Raw genomic sequence first — 11,464 nt, forward strand, 5'->3', positions numbered from 1 at the left:
AAGTAAGCACACATCCTACCGAACTTCAGAGAACAAAGCACAGGAAAAGAATGCAAAGTGTGCCCTCTATCGATCAGTGAGTTTTAACCGCTGAGTGGCTGGTCGGCAAGTTGTATCCAGCAATAGGGGAGACACTAAAGCCACCGTCGTAGAAAAATATAAAATCCACTGAGCCAGCAAACACCTAACAGAAGCCCACTTGACCTCAATGGAAGTGTGTTTGCCTGGTTTTGACCAATCTGTGAGCCAGCAGCAGGATATGTAAGAATCACTTCAATGCCAGCCTATGTCATCAGCTAGAAAATTGCAAGAGCAATTTCTAAAAACTCTATATTACCATTTTATTAATGAAGTAAAATTAGACCATATGAGAAGAGGTTTTTAACAAAACCTCTTATTCTGTGTATTTCACACTTCCACAAACTTTTTAGAAGAATGGAGAGAATTAAACATCCATTCTCTTTGAGTAAGGGATCATTAGCCAAGTAATTTATGGAGATAAATCTTGAGATAGTGCCTCTGATGTGCCTTCATATTGTGAAATATACATATGGCAAATGACTGGAAACCCATACCTGGAAAATAAAATTTTAGACAAAGGTATATATCAATTTGAAACAACCACTTAGCATCATGTTAATTAAGAAGGTCTACCTTTTATTACTTTAACCAATGCTTCTTTAACCTATTGAAGGAAACAGATCAACCATGGCCACATTGAGACTCCAGTGAAAGCTTTAGCTCCTCTCTACACCCTAAAAAGAAAGGTTTTGCTCCTAATTTTCAGGGGACTCACAAAAACCCCAGTCCCATCTCTTGACCCCAAGTTAGGAAAGCCTGCTCAAAAGAAGTGTGCTAAGTATTTGGGTGCCTGGGTGGCTCAGTCAGTTAAGCATCCCACTTCATCCCAGGTCATGATCTCACGGTTCATGGGTTTGAGCCCCATGTCAGGCTCTGTGCTGACAGCTCAGAGCCTGGAGCCTGATTCAGATTCTGTGTCTCCCTCTCTCTGTGCCCCTCACCAGCTCACGTTCTGTCTCTGACTCAAAAATAAACATTAAAAATAATAATAAAGAGAGGTGCTAAGTAAGCTAAACTCTCTAAATGCTCTTAACAGCCTTCAAGCGATGAAAATTGAAAAGTTTTAAATACATTTTAAAGGTCTTCTCCAAGCAACTAGATGAGAAGGAAAACTACCTGTAATTACTCTACATTTTAAGAGTAAAAGAATATTTAATAGTCTTTCTCTAACCTTGGTTGGTTATTCTGATTATGATGGTTTAACATATATGTGAGTACACATAAAATACATGAATACATCTACAAATACACACACTGACACAGCCATCTGCATGGGCACACACCTACAGACACACATATTTATTCTGGCTACTGGAGTACAAGACATAACAGGGTTCCAAAAATACACATACAAAAAGAAAGTATAATAAAAACACATTTAGCACCACAAGTACGAAAAAAAAGATTTTTTAAAATCAGATCACACTTATGGTCCTATACTTCAGTTAACTCACCTATCCAGCCTTCAGTTACTTAATATTAGTTACTTTATTTGCAGAATTAGGAATTGTAGGAAGTTCTGAGGCTTCATAAAAGTCTGTAGTTCAAAAGACTTTTGAATGGGTTCAAAGGTGATTTTTTTAAAATAGTGTTTATGTCGGACATGTATTGTGTACAGAAGAGCCACGAATTCAGGAGGACTCAATTCTAGTTCTCTCTTCCACTTAACCATTAGTTTTTAAAATCACATTTCAGTAAGCAGTTTACTTTCCAGTTATGCTAAACTGATCTCACCTGCTCCAAATAGTGAATGGTCAATGCTCTCCTGGAAGGCATTATGCAAAAACAACCTATGGGGTCTATTGACACCTACAAATGAACTTGTTCTCTCTCTCTCCACCACCCCCCTCCACACACACACACACCTGTGTCTCTCATAGGCGTGTCTACATGGGTTGATTATACTCAAGTCAGAAGACAAGAATGCGGATTGAATGTTTTTCCTGCACTTTGTAGGTTATTAATAGAATTGCCTTTTAGGAAAAGAAATACTGCTTTCTTTTATTTTCCCCTAAATGATTATTCATATGGGAAAAGTGTTTTGGGATGAACAATTATTGGTTGACCCTCAATCTAGAAAAAAATCTTTTAAAATACGTATATTATTCTCACTCCAGGATTTCCCCTTCACTGGCCCAAACTCCTCTGCCACGTGGGATATCTATCATTCGAATAATAAACAGGTATACAGATATACAAACAGACACTAGTGTGCTCTATGAAATTTGAAGATTATCAGAAGAGACTTCAGAGTGAGGGCTGGACTGGGGAGGCTTTTATGTATCAACGTTTTTTTTGTCTTTAAATGAAGAACAGCAAATAATGAGATTATGCCTATTATCTAATGATTCATTCAAACTTCAACTATGTGCAAATAACTTAGTTTTTTTAAAAAACTTCAAGTTACCAAAATTATTTCAAGGGCAGACAAAATCTTTTAGTCAAGGACTTTTTGTTCAGCCACAGCTTGTGGAGAAGCACTCTGTTAAGGCCTGCTTTGGGCATATGGAGATGAATCTCCCCAAGCTCCTCCCTAGAGGAGTTTGAAATGTGGTTAGGGTAAGACATTTTGCCTAAGGAGTAATAAAAGCATGCTTTAAGAGGAGCACAGAAAGCCAAGAAAGCTAGGAGGGAATAAGATTCTGACTTCAGAAAAAGGGCAGAAAATTCCAGTGGGCTTCATAGAGGCAGTGACTTCAGCTGGGCACCACCAGATGCTCAACAACTTAAAAAACCTCAAAACACATAGTATGCTTGGAAATGGAGTAATCTGGGAAAGCTTAAGCTTGTGGCACTTCCAGGGTGGTGGAAAGTTGGAAACGGGCTGTGGTTAAATGGTGAGGAAAGCCTTGAATGCAGTGTGAAAGAGGCTGGCACTTGCTCTGCTGTCAGTATGGAGACCTCGATGTTTGGGGGTTTATTAACAGAAATAACATGATCAGATCTGTGGTTGAGAAAAATTCAACATGGCAGCCTCATGAAGGATGGAGTGAAGTAGTAGATGCTGGGAGATAAGGAGTCCTCAAGGGTGTGAGCTAGGAAGTATCTTTGGGAATAGAAAGGATGGGGTGGATATAAACATTTCTGAGGTACATGCACTAGACCCAATGAACTGATATAAGAGGCACTAGGGAGGGCAAAGACTGCAGTGAGGCTTCCAGCCTCGACACACAAACCTCATGAACAGAATAAGAAACACAGGCAGAGAAAACATTTGGGAGAGGGCACAGAAGAGGAGAGGAGTTGTCGAGCTTGTGTGTGCATGGAACGGCCTATCTATCCATACATGAGGGTGCATGGATTATCTATCCATATGGCAGTAGTCGGGAAGTGAGAGGGGAATATACTCTGAAGTAAAGAATATTTATATTTGTTTTTAAGTCAGAGCTGGAGTTGAAGGACTTGACATAGAAATAACAGTTGAAGATACAGGGATGGATAAAATCCCCTCAAGGGAAAGAATAAAGGAAAATAAACACTGGTGTACACCTACTCTGAATGAGGGGACCAAAGAAGAGAAGTGGGTAAAATACAGGAGGCAAAACTAGAGTGTGAAGTCACTGGTCAAAGGAAGAGCCCTTCTTTGGAAAGGAGGGATTTCTCCAGAGAAATGAGTCAAAGAGGCCTGTAGGGATGTTGGCGGCATTGCAATGAGGTGAACAGAAGTACGGAGGACCATTAAGAAAACCTTTTCAATAAAATGGTGGATTGTGACTGATTGAAGGGTGAATGAAATAAAACCAGATTGTAACTGATTGAAAGGTGAATGAAACAGGACTATTAACAAGGGAATACAAGGGAATGAAGGGAAGGGTACAAGTGAGAAAAAGAAGAGATTGTAGGGGTGCCTGGGTGGCTCAGTCGGTTAAGCATCTGACTTCGGCTCAGGTCATGATCTCTCGGTCCGTGAGTTCGAGCCCCATGTTGGATTCTGTGCTGATGGCTCAGAGCCTGGACCCTGCCTCAGATTCTGTGTCTCCCTCTCTCTGGCCCTCCCCTGTTCATGCTCTGTCTCTGTCTCAAAAATAAGCAAACATTAAAAAAATTTTTTTTAAAAAAAGAAGAGATTGTAAAGCAAGGGAAAGAAGGAAATTAAAAATTTTAAGTTTGGAGGAAAGCAGCATGCTTGAAAAGATGACTGGCATGGGCGGGTCCTAGAAGAGAGAAGAATGGGGGAGGGGCAGGCCTTGGAAAGAATAAAAGCACACTCTCCTTACTCATTCTCTCTCCTCCACTCCCATCCTGGTCCCGTCATTCAGTCTGAGAAAGAGGACAAGAGAATAACTGGTAAAGAAAGTGAAAATCCTTTTTAGTTCTGAAGACCCGATCTCCATTGTCATCCTACCCCAATCTCTTTCTCTACACACCCATGAAAACACATACACCTATACGTGTATATATCCTTTCCTTAGCACATATACAATTATATGCATTATATGTGCTCTTCAGCATTAATTAGCACCTTCCATATTTCATAAATTCTCATAATGAGCATCTTCCATATTTACTCAAGCTAAAATTATGAAAATGTGTAAATATCGACATGCAACAGTGTACCTAATGACCAATCCTTGATTGTTGCAGATAATGGGAAAAAGTGATCATGACATTTTGGGGGCAAAAAAGGGGGGAAATTTAAAACTATTTTCATCCCAGAGCTTATCATCCCCTTTTAGCATAGTGGTTATCATGTGTTTTATCAAATGATTTGACTGTCATTTATTTCCTACACTTAGGAGGGGTAAGGGTGCTGATCCCCAGGGGAGTAAAAAGGTTTAAAAGGCAATCAGTTGGAAGGAATGAAGTAAAATGTATCTTGGATGATCCAAAAACTGGCCAGTTCATCTCTGAATAAGTCAAGAGGTGGTTTTACATTAAGGAATTAGAAGCGTCATTTCCAACTTGTGACTTCTACAAATATTGGCTTCTACCCAAGCTGGATTTATAAGCAGATAAAGAAAGCCAGAATTAAATGGAGGCCTGGGGGGAACATCACCTATTCTGAATCGCTTCCAAATTTCAGTAGCATAACAAAATGTTGGTTGAGACACAGCCGATTTTTAACCTCTGTGCACTGGTAAGATACTAGCCAGAAAAACTCAGAATTATGCTAGAAGAACAAAACAGCCCATTAACAAAAGAGAAGTAAAGAAAGAACATATTTATATGCAAAGTTAAACATCACAGGATATTTTCTGAAATACTCTGGAACTTTAAAAAGCTAATATACAAAACATTTTAAATCTTCTTCATTTAAGTGTAGGTAAATCTATGTCCCAAGTGCCATTTGTATTTTTGAAAGAATACCAGGAGAAATAAGCTAGCATTAAAAGTACTTGTAAAACCAAGTATCTCCAATCTCTTCATCAAGTTTTTATGTAGCCCTATAACATAGAAGAGAAAATGTTTTTCACCAACCTCGATTGCCAGAAACATACCACACTATTTGTGATAAACACTTCCGTTTCATAGAGGAAGCCAAATCTAATCTTAGGGAAAATGAGAGGTTATGGGAGGGAGAAGCTGGGGCTTTAGTATGGAAAAGGCTAGGCAGGAAACACTTGTCTCACTCTGCCCCCTACCAACCAACCACCAGGAACACCAACTACATATCCAGGAGTCTTGCTGTTTTTAAAGAGTTGTATCAAAAAGTTTTCACAAATCACTGATTAAAATGTAAAGAGAATGAAGGAGATAGATAATTAAGTCACTGCATTCCAACCTCAAGAAAGCTCAGAAACCGCAATAAAGTTATAATTTGTCTATCCACCTTTCGGTAAGTCAGCCTGAAATGTGGCTTACGACCATTTCAAAGAATGAGACACATCAACACAATTTACCATATAAATAAATCATAAGTGTTTCCAAGGCAGATACAGGCAGTGGGGGCTAATAGTAGCTAATAATGACTATACTTTTGAACAAGAGGGCGGGGTGAGGGGGCCAAGGAGTTACAACTGTTACCATGTAGACAAAACATGAGTTGTCTATCAGCTTTTCAAAATGTTGGCATGGGTCTCCTCTCTACACGATATTCATTCTCTATTGTGTTTGGGCCTAATTAAAAATTATTATTACCAGGCGCTATGAGTGATTATCAAATACATTTTTATTTTAGGATTTTTTTTTCTAAAGAAGAGGAAGAAAGACTGTAGGTACTGTGGTTTATGGTGATCTCTCCCACATACTAGGTTTGGCCAAAAGTAGGAAGGTTGACATTCTATTCTCTCAGTCCTCTGGCTAGATTTTGAAATAGAACATACAGTTAAATGATATATCTGCTCTCTATTCCAAACTGGATGCAATTGATTTTAACTGACTAAATTATCTAGTCTCTGCCAAGAATTTTATTTCATTAAGAAAATGATATTATAGAGCATCTGAGATCATAGAGCAGACTAAACATAATGCCAAAGGAGTTCTGAGAGTGCTCCACAGTGAAGGTTTGATTATTTGCAGATGGAATATGGAAGAAAAAATAAAAGCATCAGCTCGCAGGCATCAGTCTAACCAATCCCGGGATCTCGGCTGCCTGCACAGTAGCACAAAGCCAAAAAAATCACTGATCTTCTAAGCCACAACACTTCTTTATTGGGGGGGGGGGGGGGCAGGAGGGGGAGAGAAGGTACTAATCACTTTTCTCCCTAGAAAGTAATATTTAACTGCCACTACCCAAAACAAAGGGAAAAGGGGAAATGTTGGTACACAATAGGCTCTAGCGTGTCAACTGTCACTGCTGACATGATTTGGCTAGTGGTCAGGCATTCACCAAAGAACTAATTTAAATCCATCTCCTTTGGGAAAGCCAATTGTTTGGTAGGCATAACAATTGGTGTAGAATCAATCAGTGGACATGAGATCAATTAAAACCAGCTTAAGTTTGTGAAGAGGGACAATTCACACAACCTGAGTTAGATCTCTATTCATCTCAATACACTCACAATGCAATCCCTAAGCTTTCTTGCAAAGCAGAAAAGCTACTATCACCCTGTGCTGTCTAGCCAGGCCTTCAAGTAGTTCCACTTTTAATTAAAAACACAGTACACCCTTTGTTGGCACAGATAGTGTGGTCACTTTTAAAACCCGTAGTTATTTTAGCCAGAAACTTGGAATTTGGGAAGGGACATCTGTTAAGAAAAGGCCGGGTGTGTGTGTGTGTGTGGGGGGGGGGGGGGGGGGGGGGGAGTGGCAAACTTTGATAATTTTTTTTTCCTTTACAACCTTACCAATTTACACGTACTTGAAAGCAGTTGAATTTTATTAAATTGAAAGGTTGGTTTGGCAAAAGTCACTATTGCACGCTTTAGAATTGGGTTTCTAAGTGTCAGCACTTGGGGACATGGAAGGTAATTGCTATGAGATTTTGCCAAGCAGCTTTGAAATGAATAGGTTTTGCCTCAGATACCTAAGGCGGCACAGGGCCAAGTTAAGAGACGCCACGGCCGGGAAACGCATGCAATACCACTTCTGGCCGCAGGGGTGCTGTAATGTCCTCCATCCAGCATCGCCGTGTTAAGTTCTACTAAAACGTTATGTTAGCATCTTCCTCCCTCGGCCACAATGAGACAGGCAGTGTGGATCAGAAAGACCTCGCGGGATTAGTAAGTCACCTAACGAACAACCTGGCATGTGCGTCTTAGGAATTTCTATATTCGCACAAACTTGAAGCGCCTCAGTTTTTTTCCGACCAAGTAGACTGCATCGTGTGCTGGTAGGTGGGGAGTCTCTCCAAACACACTTGACCACAGTGTAACCAAAAATTGCCAGATCTGCGAATACCTGAAAAGAAAATAGCAGGTGGAGGGAGGAGGCAGTGGGGAGGGGAGATGGAGGAGGAGATGGAAAAGGACTTTTTCAGGACGAACATCAATATTAAACTTTCATGGCTTCTGGGAAGAAATTTCTCCCCAGCATTTTTATGCGCAATGGTTTCTGAAAATAAGCATTTTCCAAATGCCAGAAATGGGAAAAAGAGAAGGGGTGGCCTTTTTAAAAACCACAGATCCGTAGCGTCAACTGGAGAGCGGAGGTTATTGAAATCGCACACCACCAGTTACCCCGAGCTCTGCCCTTGGGCCCGCCAATCTCCAGCTTAATAACGTCCTAAAAAGCTATGAAAAATTAGGGCGTGAAGAGCGCTCTCCAAAATCTGGGTGCAGGACCAGAGATTCTATTAAATGGGTTCTAGACAAATCATATCACAAGTCGAGTGCGACGTTTAGATCCCGGGGTGCGAGGGCGGGCGGGGGGGGGGGGGGGTTCGAAATTTGTTAACTTCAAGACAAATCCTAACTGTGCCAAAGTCCAAATTGCTAGTCGAAGACAGTTCTAAGGGGCTGCTATGCACCGTCCATGCGCGGGTAATACACTGACTGTGTGTGTGTGTGTGTGTGTGTGTGTGTGTGTGTGTGTGTGTGTGTGTGTGTGTGTTGAGGCTGTGTTTAAATCCCCCAGATGACTTCATTGTGTCTAGCAGCCCTTCCCCTAAAATGCAGCTGGATTAGCTGCAGCCACAGCAGGACTCAGACAGAGATGGGCGCACAGTAAATCTGCCTGAAAGCTAGCTCTCCGAAATCTTTCTGGAGGCCTTCCCTCGCCTTCCCTGCAGCGCACACAAGCGATGGAGATTAAGGGAGCGGTTAAAAAGCCCCAAGTGAATTTCATTGAGAACATAAACGGCTACTTTTGCGGGAAGTATCATGGAGAGAGCAAAGTCAGCCCTGTCCCCAAAACATCAATGCCCCCGCCCCGAAACCCTGCGTACAAGTTGCTGCTCGATGCAAAAAGTTCAATAAACCATCCCATCTAGTCTTAGGTTCCAGAAATAGAGGTCAATTATTCCCTTTCCCTGTAAGTCTAGGTCCTCCACCTCGACTTGGTACTCCTCCTCAGCTTGCGCTCGCTCACTCGCCCGCCCTCCCACACACACACACACACACACACACACACACACACACACACACACACACACACACACTACTAGGCGGTGTTCAAAGCGATCTGGGGCGCACGTGGGTGAGGAATGTAGAGACAGATGAGCTGCACGGGAGATGGGTAAGAGGACCAAAAAGAAATGAAGACAGAGAAGCAGAAGAACAAGAAAAACTGGATGCCCGATAAGAAAGGAGAGCGAAAGAGCAGAGTTGAGGAGTAGAAGCGTGGCAACGAACCGGCTACGGACCGCACCACTTAGCCCTGAGCGCCCGCGGGGCTCCCCCGGCTCTCCGCACCTCTCTCTCCCGCTCGCGGTGCCTACTGAGAACGGATAAGACTGCGTTCCGCCGAGCTCAGGGGCCCACAAAGTGCGGAGCGGTGGCGCGCGAGAGCGAGGTAGAGGGCACTGTCTGCCCAGCTGAGCCCCGGGAGCCCCCGCCTGAGTGCCGCGACCCGCCTCCGCCTCGATTCCACCCGGCTCCCACGCACCTCGGGCAGAGTAGGACCCACCTCGCTTACTGCGTCTCCATCGATTGCCTTGGCAGTGGCTGTAATCCATACAATTCAGGATGATGAGGGCAAAGGAGAAGAGGCGAAACTGCATCTGGGCGGTCGGGCGGGGGACAGGCGCCTCTCAAAGTCGGGGAACTGGAGAGCTCATCCAAGTAGCCGGCGCCCACCGCGCTGCTGGGGAAGATGCAAAGGGTGAGTGGCCACTAGCCCGGGGACCGCACTGGTCAGTTCTGCGCGGTCAGCATCTCTCAAGCCTTGAACCTGAGAGACGAGGAGGAGACGTGGAGTGGAGAGCGCCCCGGGGAGACAACCGCCTCTTCGCGCGCCCCAATTTAAGAAGGGGAGGGAGGGGGACGCGAACCTACCGCCAGGCACGAGCTGCGGGGCAGTTTAACCCCGAGCGCACAGCTGCCGGCGATTTGGTGGGGAGGGTGATTTACAATCAGTGAATTCGCAACGTCTGCGGAGCTACAGGCTCCGACCCAGGGGAAAGGGCGTCGGGAGGCTGCTCCCGGGAAAGGAAAGAGCTCCGCGGGAGTAGGGTGTAAAGAGCCCCCGCTGGCCTTTGGGTCCCTCGGTGGGGGTAAGCAAGCGCCTTGGCCGCGGTGGCCGGACGCGGGTCGCCTACCGCGGCACTTACGTCTCGGACGGTGCGGCTTGCCTAGGCGCGGCGCTCCATCCCGGGCTGGGGAAGCGAGGCGCCTCGCTAGCACGTGGGCTGGGGAAAAGTTTGCCGGGAGCCGCCGGGAGCGCCCGGCAGCTCCGGGATTCCGGCGGACGCCGCGGGCTCGCAGTGCGCCCACGGTCCGCTGGGCTGGCGGCGCTAGCGGGAGCGCGGCGGGGCGGGCGCGTCCGCAGCCTCGGGGATGCTGCGTCCCCGCCGGTGAGTGCGGCGCTCGGGCGACCGGCACGACCGCTCTCTTTCTGGGTCCCTATCCAACTGGGCGGTATCCTAGGCTCTACTCCACAGCCACTTCACGTCAGGGATTTCTCCCTTTCCAAGCTGTGGGAGACAGAACGCTCCCGCGAGGCCGAAGGGATGTGGCGAGCGCACTTTCCGACGGAGATGCAGCCGGGCTGAGGCTCGGGATGCTTCTATAAGTAGGTGGTGCTGTGGTCCAAGGCATCTGTGTCAGGCTGCCTCGGAGTTCCTGGGTCCTAAAGCCAGAAACTCTCGGGTTTCCCTGTGGTCCTAAAGAGCGCTGACAGCCTCCAGCGAGCCCAACCCGAGGCAAATCCCCTCCGGGCTTTCCTGGAGTGCTTGGCTAAACTGAGGAGTGGCTAGGATGGGGGCGCCACCTTACCTCGCTGCGCCGGGGAGCCTAGCTGCCTTCACCCCCAAGGCGTCTTTTTCGGGCGCTCGGGGGTCGTTTCCAACCTCTGCCCTGACCTTCCTGCAGGAGCATCTGACGGACTGACGGCTTCTCCTAAACCGTCCTTCCTGAGCTACCGGCCAGGACTGCTGATTCTGACCCGCTGAGTTTGAACTTGAGCCGCATCCCGAAAGCTACCCCATCTCTGCCACTTTTTAATTTACGTTTTCCTTTGTTTTATAGGACGATCTGTTAGCAGGCTGAAATTAAAACGTGCCTTCAGTGTACGGAGTGAAAGGGGTATTTCCAACAGCTTTTGCTTATCCCCAGAAGTGTTATTTCTTGACTTTGTTTCTTCTCCACAAAAACTTTAAAAACTTGTAGTCCTTTGCTTGCAGTACTCAAGAAATTGGGACCTTGTTTCTTTAAAGGAAAGTTCACTTTCCACTCAAGTATTTCTTAGTCATAATCCTCCTCTCTCCCTCCAGCCTCAAAGACTCCTGATTTAAACATCTAGTGCCTTAGGTTTGGAGAATACACTTGATGCTACTGATTTCATTCTGATGAAATCTTCGGTCCTGCCTTCATTGCTGTAGGAATGAATGTATTTACTCCTTAGGCCA

General features: G+C 45.1%; 1 protein-coding gene across 2 annotated transcripts in view; it reads right to left on the reverse strand.

Annotated features, from left to right (window-relative positions):
• RSPO2 (R-spondin 2) overlaps positions 1-9,649 on the reverse strand; it is a 162,991-nt gene extending 153,342 nt beyond the window's left edge. The window contains exon 1 of one of the 2 annotated variants that reach the window (XM_042924313.1): positions 9,526-9,649. In XM_042924313.1, the coding sequence (XP_042780247.1) occupies positions 9,526-9,619 (94 nt within the window). In that variant the 5' untranslated portion in view covers positions 9,620-9,649. Of the gene's footprint in view, positions 1-9,504 lie in introns of both variants that reach the window. The other variant, XM_042924312.1, reaches the window with a different exon arrangement.
• Positions 9,650-11,464: the final 1,815 nt, after the last annotated feature.

The sequence above is a fragment of the Panthera leo genome, chromosome F2 (genome assembly GCF_018350215.1).
Source record: "Panthera leo isolate Ple1 chromosome F2, P.leo_Ple1_pat1.1, whole genome shotgun sequence".
Taxonomy (NCBI): Eukaryota; Metazoa; Chordata; class Mammalia; order Carnivora; family Felidae; genus Panthera; species Panthera leo.